This window comes from Rousettus aegyptiacus, unplaced genomic scaffold (genome assembly GCF_014176215.1).
Source record: "Rousettus aegyptiacus isolate mRouAeg1 unplaced genomic scaffold, mRouAeg1.p scaffold_m13_p_3, whole genome shotgun sequence".
Lineage (NCBI taxonomy): Eukaryota > Metazoa > Chordata > Mammalia > Chiroptera > Pteropodidae > Rousettus > Rousettus aegyptiacus.
The window spans coordinates 163943140-163957816 of record NW_023416306.1 but is presented as its reverse complement, the minus strand read 5'-3'; the positions used below and the strand labels follow the sequence as shown (position 1 = coordinate 163957816).

At 41.8% G+C, this 14677-nt stretch overlaps 1 protein-coding gene across 1 annotated transcript; it reads right to left on the bottom strand.

Moving 5' to 3' along the window:
- Positions 1–103: 103 nt before the first annotated feature.
- On the bottom strand, positions 104–11393 carry PSMC1 (proteasome 26S subunit, ATPase 1). The gene is made up of 11 exons (XM_016154338.2): positions 11333–11393; positions 8075–8128; positions 7386–7482; positions 5706–5830; positions 5296–5481; positions 5026–5154; positions 4028–4124; positions 2817–3006; positions 2106–2257; positions 1404–1558; positions 104–404 (listed from the first exon to the last, which is right to left on the bottom strand). Exons 1-11 carry the CDS (start codon positions 11333–11335, stop codon positions 270–272), a joined length of 1323 nt encoding a protein of 440 aa, XP_016009824.2. The 5' UTR covers positions 11336–11393; the 3' UTR covers positions 104–269.
- Positions 11394–14677: the final 3284 nt, after the last annotated feature.

The window sequence follows — 14677 nt, the reverse complement described above, 5'->3', positions numbered from 1 at the left end:
TAAAGTCTGCACTCTTGTGATGGCCCAGAAGCTTCCCTGACACCTGGACCCACCAATTATTGCTGCCGAGTGGCAGGTGTCGAGGCTCCAGAAACAGATGAACTGCTTGAGAAAGAGTGCACTTTATTGGGAAGAGAGCGCTGCAGGACGGTCCCTCTACACATGCTCAGAAAGAGGCACAGGACACAGGACACAGGACGTTCTGCTAATGAACGAACAGAAACCGGCTTCCTCTGGGCAGCTTCCCCGGCCCCACCCGCTGTGGTTCGCTAGAGATACAGCCCCTCGGGGGTGCCTTCCTGTTTCTTATAAAGAACATTTTCTTTAGATTTTTTGAAGTCTTCATTTGTTACTTTCATCCTACGTTCTCTCAAGGCCATCAGACCAGCTTCTGTACAGATTGCCTGTAAGAGAATAGTATGTTCAGAAAGTGAAATACTTGTTTACATTCCAACAATTCACAGCTATTTTGAAGTAAGGTGTAAGACAGTACACACAAATCTATTTGGGAAAAGATTCAATTTTTAAAGATGTTTTAAAGTCTTCTAATTATTTTATCAGAGAATCGGAGGTAGCTTAGACTGGAGTAACTGAGAAAGAGGATGGGCCAGGAATCGAGGCTGTGGGTTCTGATATTGGCTCAGGTGCTAACCAGCTATGTGGCTTGGCTGGTCAGTGCGTTCTCACGGTCTACTTGCAGTAACGCAGTATTTTTAGGAAATAGTTGAAATTATACTGAGAAATTTAGAGGCAACGGAGTATACACCCATTTCATATATCTAGAATCATAAGAGAACACATTCTGGTTAAATATTTTAAGTTTCAACATAGTATTTATTCTAATATATTTCCTCAACATATTACTTGCCAAAGTAAAAGAAGAATACAGGCAACGTGATGTGATAACACAATCCTGCGTTGAAGTTTCTATTGGGTTATGGCCATCAGGCTATTTACTTTAAATGGTTCAGCAGAAAAATATGTTTGTGGATAGAAAAATAAAGCAAACGAGTAAAATGGTACTATTTGGTAAATCAAGGTGATGCATATATGTATGTACTATTGTTGCAACTTTTCTGAAGGCTTGAAATTTTTCAAAGTAAAAACGCTGGTACAGAAATAAGTAATTTCCATTTCAAAAAGAAATTTTCCTTCCTAAGACACAAATCTCATTCTATAGATGCCAGTGACATGTAGTTCTGTGCAGGCAGCAGCACAAAAAGGCCCCACAGGAGCCATCCCGTCCCTGCCTAACCATGGTATTTATGCCTGATGGAAACCCAAGTCTTCCCATCAAAAAGCAGGATGTATCCATATTCAGTCTCTCAATTCTGGGAAGAAACATCCCAACTCACATATGCACGTGGTACAACCAAGAGGTACAGTCCAGCCCAGGTTCTCACCTTGATGTCAGCACCAGAGAGGTCATCTTTAGCCATGATCAAGTCGTCCAGTGTCACGTCATCGGCCAGCGTCATTCTGCTTGTGTGGATCTGAAAGATGCGCTTCTTGGTCTTTTCATCCGGCAGAGGGAACTCGATCTTCCTGTCAATGCGGCCTGTATGCAGGTAGAAAGGCTTTCAGGCACACCCCTGTGCAGCCCCCCGCTTTGCCTGGCCCAGGAGGAGGTCTGAGCCCATCTCCTCACACGTGCACTTTGTCACTGTCCTTTGGGAAGGTGGTCCAAGTCTTAAAAAGTGAACATGTCTTTGTAGTTTGTAAATTTTTACGTTTGAATTCATCCCATTTAAAAAGTCCTCACTGCTACCTTCAGAAACAAATGAAAAGAACAATTCCTAAAAGCACACTAAGTGCAGAAGAACAGATCAACCCTGTTAAATACTAAAGAGAAAGCCAATTAGCTACTGCTATTTTGGTGCTATATCAATGTAAAAAATGAACCCGAATTCATATGAATTTTTTCTTCAGAAAAAAAGTGAGCATTTGAGAAAGAAAAGATCATAAGATAAGACTGAAATTCAAAGAGCCAAGCCACAGAGACTACATCCCGCTCTTAACTATAATTTCAAGGGGTCAGAGTTTGGATAAGTTATTCTAAATTTCAGTGCAGTACTGGCCTTACATGTATCATTCTGTAATCTGACCTGGTCTGATAAGTGCTGGATCCAAAGTTTCTATTCGGTTTGTGGCCATGATAACTTTCACATCTCCCCGTGAATCAAATCCATCCAACTGGTTCAGCAGCTCCAACATTGTTCGCTGAATTTCTCTCTCACCACCAGAATTTGAGTCATATCTTTGGAAAAGGAGGAAAAGAGAAGGAATGAAGACCCAACTGATCGCCTGCTAAAGGGAAATTACAACAGAACGCCTCAATATTCTTATCTCAATCCTTATATCATACCCTCAAATACTCCATCAAAAAATATCAGCACACCCTCCCAATGACCAAATTACATGTCACATTATTTTCTCGGTAGCAGTTTTCATGCCTGAAGTTACATCCTTTGTCCTATCTCCACGTCTGGTGTTCACCCTGACTGAGCTCCTTGAGGGCAGACACTTCTGCTCACGCCTGTGTCCCCAGAGTCTAGGTGATGCCTGGCTCAGAGCAGACGCTCAAGGCATGTTTACTAACTGACCCATCTCCAGACAGTCACAACTCCTGGGTACCTGGGAGAGCAGCGTCTACAGCAGCCACAGAGGACCACATACAATAGAAGCTGCAACACAGCACTGTGCAAGCCACTCAGGGAGTGCCTGAGATTGTCTGTTTTCAGAGAGAGCTACGTGGTTTCTACCTCTAAAGGATGCAAAATCCAAAACAGGTAAAAAAAAAAAAAAAAAAAGTCTACCTTTTTGTCCCAATGGCATCAATTTCATCAATAAACACGATAGATGGCGCGTGTTCTTCAGCAACTCGAAACAATTCCCGAACAAGCTTGGGCCCGTCACCCAGGTACTTCTGAATGAGTTCGGAACCAACCACTCTCAGGAAAGTGGCCGACGTCTGGTTTGCTACTGCTTTGGCTAACAAGGTTTTACCTATGTTAGATTGAAAAACACAAAAGGGAAAAAATCCTCAAGTACTGTTTTAAAAACTATCAGTACCACTTTAAATGGATATCCAAAATGGACAGAGTCTACGAGGAAAAGGCATGCCACCATTCGGATGTCTTGACATTCTGTTCCCCCAGTCCCTCCAGCGTGGGCAGTCCCCAGCACAGACCCTCTTGGGAATGTGGTTTTGCTTAAATGACCCCTCTTCCTTTTAATTTACATGGCAATGAAATGCTAAGTCTTGGATTGTACAACTTAGGTCATTTTATTGCATGAAGAACCACGTGTGTATATATGTGTATTTTTATCTTCATACTCTTTATTCATCCAGTATTACATTTAGTACCAACGGACCAGGAGAATGAACCCTATCTGAACAGCACAGGGCAGCTTTAGGATCGGTGGTGCTCCACCGCGGCTCTGATGCTTGCCCACACTCCAGGTGATTATATCAGAATCTTCGGGGATGGGAAGAGGCATCTGTATTTTTTAAAGCTCCCAAGAGAATTCCAATATACAGCGAAACTTAAGCACCCTGTTTTATTTTTTCTTATAAACTTATTTTTAATAGACTCACATTACTTATAAATATTCAAAAGTTTTGTTTTATAGCATATCCACTAGTATTATCAATTGCTTATAAAAGAGTTCCTGGAAATTATAAATGCATTCACACTGAGCAGGCAATTTTTGGGGGGAGTTCCTACTGGGGTTTTTGTCGCAAGCCCTACTCTGTTTTTAACACATTAACTCTGCAGCCTACAATTTCAAGTCTAAGATAGTTCAATTTCTTAATGCATCCGTTATATAGAAAAATCTACTTTTATGTGAGATAGTTTTCCAGAGGAATTGCTTATTCAAAAATTCCCCAGTGTTACTTAGAGCACCTTGTTTTAAAAGAATTGTGGCATCCTCATTCAACAGTAAAGTAATTGTAACTAGCTCATGCTGCTGCTCAAGAGATGAGCTGAATCCCTGGAAAGTGTCAAAGGCACAACACACATACCTGTGCCAGGTGGACCATACAGAATGACCCCTTTAGGGGGCTTTATACCCATCTCTTCATAGTATTCAGGATGAGTGAGAGGAAGCTCCACAGATTCCTACAGAAAACAAACACCCAGTAAAAATAAAAGGCTTTCTTACTGAAATCATCATATTCATAAATCGGCATTATGAATATATCTTGCTTTCAACAAAAATACACTAAAAACAGAAATAAGCTAAAATTTCAGTTCCTCTTGTTGGAGACAATGTGCTCGACTCCGACCAGCAGCAAGGACGCACTGGAGAGAGCAGCTGTCCTACTGGAGTTCCCGGCACCTATTTCCTGTTCCTAATAGCTCCTGATCCCCGTTCATGTCCCAGGAGAAGTTAGCCTTGAGAAACAAGCCCTTTCTCAGTAAACGGACTTTAAAAAGTTACAATTCACCCTTTTCAAATTAAACTAGACAGAGGCTGGCAAGATTTTCTGATTGCTGTTACCACCTGGGCCATTCTACAGCTGTCTGTGAGGTCACCAGTGTATGGATAACTGTGACAGCTCGGAATGACTTCCCTACAAAAGAAAGAACCTGCAGAGGGCTGGCCCACAGTCATCCTGAAAGACCACTTCCCTCCAAACCCAGGACCCAGGCAGGGGCTGGGATTACAGTCTAGACCCCACCACTGTGGAAGTGTGTGCCATTCATCCTACCCCGTACATCACTGGCGCCTTCCAGACAGCCGTAGCGGAAGTCGACATGACTAGAAACTACATGCACACAGCACTAGTAAACATGTAAAAAGTGTAAGCTGCAGCTGCCACAAGAACTGTCACATGATTTGTTATTTCTATTACCTACACCTTATTACCAAAACACCACACTGGCAAGCTTTGAATCAGTTACTGGTCTGATCAATAACGAAAAAAACAAAAACATGTAAAACAAGTCCAAGTACCCTAAACGTAGACATAGTAAGAAAACCAGAGTCTAGACACCCGGCGCTGGTTCCTAGACGTACCTTAATTTCCTGGATCTGGTTGTCCAACCCCCCAATGTCAGCATACGTCTCCTGCGGGGCCTTTTCCACCTTCATCACTGTGACCAAGGGGTCCGTGTCGTCCATCAGCACCCCTATCACAGCATGCACCTAACAGGGAACATTAAGCTTCAACACAGGAATACGAGGATCACACAATCCGTTTACAACAAAGCAGTGCCGATCACCTGAGGAACATCTACGGACGGGTCCAAGAGGAAGGAGAAAGCTGGCTTGAGACGCTCGACTTACCTTGTGGTTGAGCAGGACCGAGCAGCCCGGTTCCAGCAGATCCTTGTCTACAAATGAAAGGATGCTGACGTAATGTTCTGAGCCCACAGATGTAGATACAATGGCGTGATTGTCATCTATGATCTCTTCCAAGGTTCCCACTGACATTGGCGTCCCCCGTAGATCATCCACCTTTGACCTTTCCTCCTGTGTGAGATTATGCCGAGAAGAAAAAGCATGTTAGACCTGTGGGTGATGCTGACAGCTCACAAGGTTTACAAAGCAGTTGGTGCTTTTAAGAGACAGCTAATAATGATTCATAAAAACCTGAAAAGTTCAACTACTTGAATTTCATTTATTCATTGACAGTTTTAGGGATTAAATAGAATTCGATTTGTAAAAATGAAAGTTACTGTAATTTCTTAATTTACCTCTTGCTTTTCTTCTAAAGGTTTCATTTGTTCCTGATTTCTAATGAATTCTTCCTCCATAAGAAGGTAGTCTTTAATTCTCTCTAACTTCAATAATTTTAACCGGCATTGAGTGTGAGGTGTCACTGTAATTAAAAAAATAAAGTTATATTCTACTTGAAGCTTTAAGTTAGCAATTCAGTTTATTATTGAGAAAAAAGACTTAAAATAAGCTTATTTTAGTTTGACAGACTCTGAAAAATTAAAAGTTTGGTGACCGTAAGTAAGCAGGTGCCTAAATGCAAAAAAGAAGGGGATTTGGGCAGTTTCAAGAATATAAAAACGGGGATGAAGTCCGTGACCAAACAGGTAACATACAATTAATTATACCTACTGAACTGCCTATAGACGTAAGTAATAAAAATGTCACAAACTCAAAAGATAGTTTGCTTTGGCCCATTGTTCCCGACCGGCGCTAATGGATACTTGTGCTGTTCAGTCAGCATAACTTGTCGCACACTAGCTACAGCACACTCTCCGTTTACAGGAATGTGAAATAATAGAGATATTAACGTATGTGACAGACATTTTTCCTACTTTTTTTTTTTTTTTTTTTTTACTACTTATGCTATACGTGGATTTCAACATTTATATAGATAAACCCCTTAATCTTTTCTTTTGTAGTTTCTGGGATTGTTTACTTCTTCAAAAGGTTTCTCTTCCCCTAAGGTTAATAAATTTATTCTTGAATTTTCACTTACTTATTTTCATTTGTATATCTATAATCCATCTGGCAAAAAGGGGTCTAATTTCATTTTCTTTCAATAGCAAATAAAAGATGCCAGCCATTTATATTAAATAACCCATCCTCTTCCCACTAAAATGTCGCCTTTACCATACATTATTTGTTCATATAACTTGACTGTTTTTGGACTTTGTGTCCTTCTAGTGAACTGACGATCTACTCTTTATCAATACCATATTGATTCATTACGGTAGATTAATGGCACGTTTTTTACTGACTCCCTACATTCTTAACTAAGCAATATTTTGAAAATTATTTCATCTAAGCAGGAAGGGACTAGTTTAGATAAGGGTATTTCAGGTATTTGAGCTGAAGCCTGAAGGGATGAGAAGCAGGAAGCCATGGGAAGGACTAGGGAAGAACATTTTGAAGAAGAGGGAAGCAGAGGACATGGGCACAGCCCTGATGTGAAGAAGAATCAAAGAGCATAAGACAGGGCAGCAAGAAAGACCAGCAAAGGGAGTGGTGGGGCTGAGGATGGACACATGGGCTGGGCTGGGTCACCCGGTTTGAGTTTTACTCTAAGTTCATTAGGAAGCCACTGAAAAATTTTATGTTCAGATACCACGTGATATGAATGGCATTCCATTCATTCATGAAATAAGTGTGTTTGTAGGTTACTCAAGCTCAGCCTGAGTTTTCTAATCTAAATCTGTACTTTTAATACACTAGAAGAACTGGAATTTCTTAAAGTAAGATAGTCGTATACTGTTAAAACAAAATATATCTTTGATTCCAACTTAGAGGAATGCCGTGTGCAAGAGTTAGATATGGTCACAGAGCTAGAGCGTCAGCCATGCCCCTGTCCCATGTCCACAGTCCCACCTCTAAGCTCCCCGTACACAGCTGATTCCCCTAGGACTTGGAAAGACAGCAAGGAAGAACCATGTCGTTACCCAGTGGCAGTTTGCTGGCAGCATCTGGTCCCTTTGTTTTCTTTTTCTTTTTCCCCACTCTAGTTGGTACAGGAGGTTCATATTTCTTTTTCTTGTCCTTGAGTTTTCAGAACAGCAGGAGAAAACAGTCACAGGAATCATATTAAAACATAAACATTCCTTAGGACCATTATCTATTTCCAAGTGATATAATTTTCCTTATTTTTTAGGATGCTATTAAAAACTGTCCTTTAAACAAAAAAATAGGTTTTACATTCCTGAAATTTTAATATGTGAATGTAATTGATCTATATACTATCACAGGTTGTTCAATAAGGAATATAAAAATCAGAATTCAGAGTTACAGGCCAAAAGTCTGAGTTGATATAATGAGACAATTCTTCACATCTCGGGATATTAAACACTACAATTACAAGCAAGTTATTTTAACACTTCTGTAATGTTACTACTTTTACACATTTAAAAATTATTAATTTGTCAATACCTATTTGACAAGTCAATAATTTTATAAAACATGAAAAGGGTACTGTATCTGCAGGCCACACTGGTTAAATAACTATGGGATCATTTGTTTTGTAAATGATCATTTAAATCATTTTAAGCTTCATGAATCCCTGAAGAACTTCCCCAGATCTATGACATTTCCCACAACTTGCTCACATCACAGACATATCTGGCTTCTTATTTACCTTGTCATCCTTCTTGCCACCTCCAGGACCATGACCACCACTCTGACTTTGACCCTGGGGGGAAAAAAGTCAAAGCTATAAATTCAGAATATGGTCACTTCGAAAGAACATCTCTTTAACTTCTTGTGATTTGGGGTCACCAGCACTTTCCCCCTCATTTCAACATTTCTGAACTCAAGAGGTACCTGTAGGCATTGTGCACATTTAGCACAACAGAATTTATTTTCTGAAAAGCTGTTATTAGCAGAGCAATGGTACACCTTGTAATTGACTGCACCTTAAATCCAGGACAACTCTGTCAATAGATAATAACTAATGGATCTTCATGAGGCTAAGATTCTAAGACTCTCCCCTCCTTGAGAGGAAGGTAGAATTCGGCATTCTTTAATATAAAACTACCTGACCGAGGCCACTGAGAGTTTATTTTGTGGAATTAGGCCAGGAAAGTGAAATCATTTTACCTATTCGACAATGATTTATTAATCATTTACTCCGTACTATGATCACACCAAGATCCAAAAGACTTACCTGTTAACAGCAACTTATACACCCCCATCCTTAAAGCCTGGGGCGCTTGGGCTGGGCTTTTTCCCTCAATCTGAAAAGCTGAATCACCTTAAGGTATCAAGAACTGATGTGTATTAAATAATAATCAGCTCAGTGGAATTTCTAATTTTAAAAGACCCTTCAGTTATAAGACAACACTTAACATAGAGCTATGTCTCAGAAATGATGGCATTTTAAATGAGTAATAGTGAACTTATTTGATTAAGGGGCCCTCTCGGTCCCCTCAAATCACTTCTAGTCACCTCTAATACACTGCCAGCTTCACTGTCAAGACAAAACTATTATATCTTGGTTACCTAAAAGAGTTAAGGTCAAATATATTTCCCCATGTGCAGGATTCTTAAAACTTTGTGCCTTATAATGCAAAAGGTAATTAAGATCTCTAAGAAATTTTGGGAAGCAGTTATACTGTAATAGGCTGTCCAAATTATAGGTCTTTATCAATTACTTATATCCCCTAAGGCGATCTGCTGTTGGCTGAGGCAACTGTTTGTGGGGTGCTTACTACATGCCCAAGTCTGTACTAGACATTTTCCTTCACTGTCTCATTAATTCCACACACTTCTTCAAGGCAGGGTTCTTTATTCCCGCTTTCTAGAAGAGGAACTGCAACGAGCCTAAGAACATGGGCTATGGAATCAGGTGCATCCAGGTTTGAATTCGGACTCCATTAGTAATAGGCTAGGTGACCTTAGGTAAGCCTTGGTGTCCTTGACTAGGGATACTGGCTCCTACATCTTACCGAAAATGAGGCAACACACGTAAACCGCTTCCTGTTTACACGACTCCTAGTAACTACTGTCCAATATTGTGGTGTTAGTGAATAAGAAATGTTGGGGTCAGGATTTAATGGTCGGTCTGGATACAAATCTGGACTCTGAAACAAAGCCATCCTGCTGTAGCTCACTCTCGTCTATCACCTGTTTTTGTCCAGGTCATCATATCTTATTTGGACTCGGCCTCCCAACTGAGATCCCCATGTCCACCTTCTCCCCTTGTCAATCCAGCTATTCTCTAAAACAAACAGCTGATCCTTTATTCTCCTTAAAAACCTTCAACTGTTCCCCAGCATTTACAGTGTGCTGTCCAATCTCTTTAGCTTAGCATGCCTGGCCCTCTCCAAACTGGCTGCAGGCTCATCTACTTTTCAGATGGATTTTCCAGGTTCCTCTACTTTTCTCATGATCCTGTAAGTCTTGTCCCACTGGAGGACGTTGTCCTGAACAGGTCCTGAACTTTTTGTCTGGGGCATTTTCAATGTTTCCTAGTCTCAAATAACAAGTAGACCCATTATTGAGCCCCAGCTATATGCCAAGCAGTGTGCTAAACATTCTCAGGGTATCATCTCATTTAATTCTTACAGACACTGTGAGGTTGGTACTATCATTAGCTCTAATTTACAGATAAAAAACCAAGGCCCAGAGAAGTTAAGTAATGCCTATTGTCACAAAGCTTGTCAGGAATCACACTTAAGACTCACCAGTATCTGTGCTCCTCTACTGCATGGAAATCTAATGCATCATAGCAGGGGCTCTAGAAACGACTTACAGGGTTTGTGTTCTGGCACGGCCACTCACTGTGTTTCAGTCTCCTCCCTGGTGAGTGAGAATACCACTACTTCAAGGGACTGTTGTGAGGAATACTGAGAAAATGCTGGAAAGGTACCTGGCACATTTTTATCAAGCTTAGATTATTATCTAAGTCTATGTGATCTGGCCTTCTTGCTGTTCACAATACAGGCTAAATAGTCCTATCTCAGACTCTTTGAACTTGCTGTTCCTTTTCTCTGGACCTGTTTCCATCAGACATTTGCATAGGCTACTTTCATTTTATTAGGCTCTTTGCTTAAACCTCGCATCCTCAGAACCTCACATCCTCAGAAGGACCTTCGCTGATACCCTATGTAAAACAGCCACCCCTCCACATTCTATGCTTTCTGATAAAACAGACATAACAATGGCCACCCCATTCATCTCCATCCCATTCCCTGACATTACATATTTCTTTTCCATTTGTTGTGCCTTATCTAGAATGTAAGTTCCATGAAGGCAGAGGCCGTCAACCATGCTCACCCCCTTTATACTCAGTGCCTAGAACAGACCACCCCCAATGCAGATGCTCAATACATATTTGCTTATGAACGAATAAACTCCAGCTGTTTTTATTCCTAATGCACCAGGGGACCTTTCCTTCCGAGTTTTACCTGCTATAAAAGCGTCAGTCTTTAAGGATTCCTTCAAAGGCCCCCCTTGGTTTGGTCTTCCACGACTCGGCTCTCCCCCACCTCAGCTGGAAAGAAATTCTCCCTCTCTATAGACACAGCCTGAGCGGCTCGGAAAGCATTCATCCCAGTTACTGGAGGAGGCCCCGTTGAAACCCCCGGCACTGCTCAGCGGAGACCCCGAGAGCAAAGCTGGGCATCCTGACCCGCTCTGCAGCCCCACTGGCCCTCCCTGGGGACGCTTCGTGCAGAACCCCGGCCCCAGGTCCCCCGAGCCAGGCCCGCGGGTCGGACCCGGCCCGCGGGGGACCTGAACGCCGTCTCCGGGAGCCTCCGTCGCCAGCGGAGGCCGGGCCGGCGGGCAGGGAAGCGACGGACCCCATGCCTAGGGCAGCCAACTCGGTCCCTCGTCTCAGGCCACCCCGACACCGTCACACCGTGACCATCAGCCGAAACCCTTAGTCACTCACCATCTTGATTCGGCTCCTTGAGCCGCCGCTGCCGGAAGTGAATTAGCCACGGCGGTCCGTCAGAGGCGGAAGTTGCCGAGGGTCGCTACGGCGGCCGGTAGGAACCAAATCCCGCCCGGACTGAGTCGCGCGCCAAGGCTTCGTGCCGGCGGGTTGCGACAACGGTATCTGAAAAGGTGTGGATGTTATATTTTACTTGAAAAAAGTTTTGAGTTGCAGTTATTAGGCTTTTTTGTCAACAACAAGAGAGCCGAGTCGTAGAAGATCGCTCCGAGTGGGGCATTTGAAGGAGGCCTTAAAGACTGACGCTTCTACAGCAGGTGGAATTCGGACGGAAAGGTCCCGTGGAGCATTAGTAGTAATAAAAACAGCTGGCATTTATTCATTAGTTCACTAAGCAGATAGTTATTGAGCACCTGCGTTTTGAGGGGGGGCGGGACTGTTCTTGGCAATGACCTCGACTGTCAAAGTACCAGGACATGCAAAAATCATAACTGGTAAGAACTTTACTTATCGCTCCAAGAATTGCAATGGCATTTGGAGCTGCGAAATTGACATATTTTCGCATCAACGTCTAACTTATTATTTTGTCTCCGTAATTAATCTGCTCATCTGAACATTTGTCTAATGAATTACCTAAATCTTTTTTTTTACTCGACTTGTGATGATGCCAAATGTTGTTTTAAAATCCTCATCTTGCATCTAGTTGTTAAAGTTCATTTATTACATCCACCAGGACACTGGAAAAATGGCAAGCGTTTCTTTGGCCTCTGGAAACTTCCATAACAGGTGCTCAAAATGCTGCAACTTGCTGAACTGGAGAAATGGATCGCTTTGATCTTATTTTTTGCTGCTCCAGATTAATTCAGGCATTTTAGCTATGAAACACTCAGCATTTCACTAACACACAACAGGTGCAAAATACAGGAAATCTTTCGTTTTCATCATCACTAAAATACTGAAAGTCTTTCTACAGCAGAAGGTCTTGACACTGTCACTCCCTACTAACAGATCTGGCATGTACGTGATATATGAAATGATTTGATGGGTTAGACGTGACAACTCACCATGAATGCTGACAGCAGTGCCGGTGATTTGTATGGAAAGTCTAGGCAATCCGTGTGAACCTGAAGGCGTCACATTCAAAGAAACAGGCTAATTATCAAAACTTAAAAAGATTTAAATTCTGGGGGATATGCTTTAAGAGGTGCTTTCTTAATGCACAGCAAATACATTTGTCTCTTTTCTCCCTGTGGCTGACTTTCTCAGTATTCTCCACGCAGTTGAGAGTCGTCTCTGAAAATCTCCCTCTTGCAGCTTCCAACCTCCCAGAGCTGGGTGCCCCAGCAATCTCTAATCCCCTCCCCGCTTTCTCTTAGCTTTCATCTTGTGAATAGACTTCTTTGTTGTCTTAGCTACATTTTACCAGTTTCTTGGATTTCCCTGACAAAGGAGGCACAGACACTGACCCAGTCGTGGAATACCCTTCTATCTTAGCAGAGGTGGAGCTAGGAAGAGGTTGGGAGGCTATGAAGAGTCACATTGATTACTTTTGTCTTGGTAACAAGTGGAAACAATACTTCTTTTTTGTAATTTGCCTAGCCTTTGTTTAGTATATCCAGGAGTTTAAACACAATATTGACTTTTGCAATACTGTCTACATATGTTTATAAATGTGTATAGCTGTATATGTATTTATACATATACTTGTGTTTGAGTACGTGTGTATATTCCATATCTGTGTATGTATCTATATATCTATACACACAGGCAGAGACATGCTACAATTATCTAAAACTGAACTTAGTGTTTCCCTGAGACCTGTTTGCCCTCACATGTGTTCTATCCTGCCTAATGACACCATGCAGATTCATAAGCCAGAAGCTTCCCCTCCTCTCTCTCCCATCCCCAGCCAGCTCAGTGGTTAAGTCTCATCACTTTAACGCCTCCGTGTTCCAACATCCCACCTCTCTTTTCATTGCTGCCTGGTTCAGACCTTGTTATCCCATCTCACGATTCATTCATTAAATCATTTCTGAGCACTTACCATTGGCCAGGGGCTCCTTCAGGGTCTGAGGATACTGCAGTGAACAAGCAGACAAAAATCCTTTCCCTAATAGATTTTACAATAAACAAGTAAGTAAGTAAAATATATAGAATGCCACATGATGATAAATGCTGTGGAGAAAATTCAACAGAGAAGGATAGGGATCACGCAGCCATGGTGGTGTTGAGGTGGTTTTGACTTTACGTAGGATGATATCTGAGCAAAAACCTAAAGGAATGAGAGAGCTGTAGGGGATGGAGACTAAAGACACCCCATGTGGCCAGGGAGTCAAAAATAGACACTTAACTCCCATGGAAGCTCAGGGGTTAGAGTCAAAGCAATATAACCTGGCAGTAAAGAGAGTTGCAGATTATGGTATTAGAACCACTGGGTCTGAATCCGGACTGCATCCCTTATAGCTGTATTGATTTCCTATTGATACTATAAGAAATTACCACAAATTAAGAGTATTCCTTTCTGGAGGCTCTAGAGAGAGCCCATTTCCCTATCTTTTCCAGTTTCTAGAGGCCACCTGTATACTCTGGCTTGTAGACACTTTCTTTCTTCCATCCGCAAAGCTAGCAACATCGCATTTCTTTGACTTTGCTTCCAATATCACATCTCTTTCTCTGAGCCTCTTCTGCCTCCCTCTTCCACTTTTAAGGACCCTGACAATTATATTAAGCTCACCAAGACAACCCAGGATAACTTCTCTACCTTAAGGTCAATTATTAGCATCCAGATTTCTATCTGCAACTTTAGGTCCCCATTACCATGCAACCTAGCATACTCACAGGTTTCAGAGATTAGGACATAGACATCTTTGTATATGGGGGGGGGTCATTATTTTGCCTAACGCACTAGCTATTCAAACGTGGGCATGTCACCTCCCTCTTTGTGCCCCTCCCTTTTTTTAAGTAATGAAGGAATGATCTGGCATCCCTCAAAAGATTGAACATTGAGTTGCCCTATTGATCCAGAAATTCTATTTCTAGGTATACACCCAGGAGAAATAAAAACATTTGTCCATGCATAACTGTGTGTAAATGTTCAGTGTTATTCATCATAATATCCAAAAACGTGTAAATAATCTAAATGTCCATTGACTGATGAATGGATGAACACAATGCAGTCTATACATACAATGGAATATTATTCAGACATAAAAGGAACAAAGAACTGATACATATAACGTGAGTGAAAACGTTCTAAAATTTACTGTGGCGATGGCTGTGCATATCTGTGAATACAGGTTCCCCCCACTTATGTGAAAGTAGAACATGCCTATGAAAACTTTC

Excerpts from the sequence above, each read along its gene's own strand:
- PSMC1 (XM_016154338.2), bottom strand. Across the intron at positions 5,482-5,705 it reads CTTTAGAAGAAAAGCAAGAG|GAGGAAAGGTCAAAGGTGGA; the intron begins GTAAATTAAGAA and ends AATCTCACACAG. Across the intron at positions 3,007-4,027 it reads GTATGGTCCACCTGGCACAG|GTAAAACCTTGTTAGCCAAA; the intron begins GTATGTGTGTTG and ends AATCTAACATAG.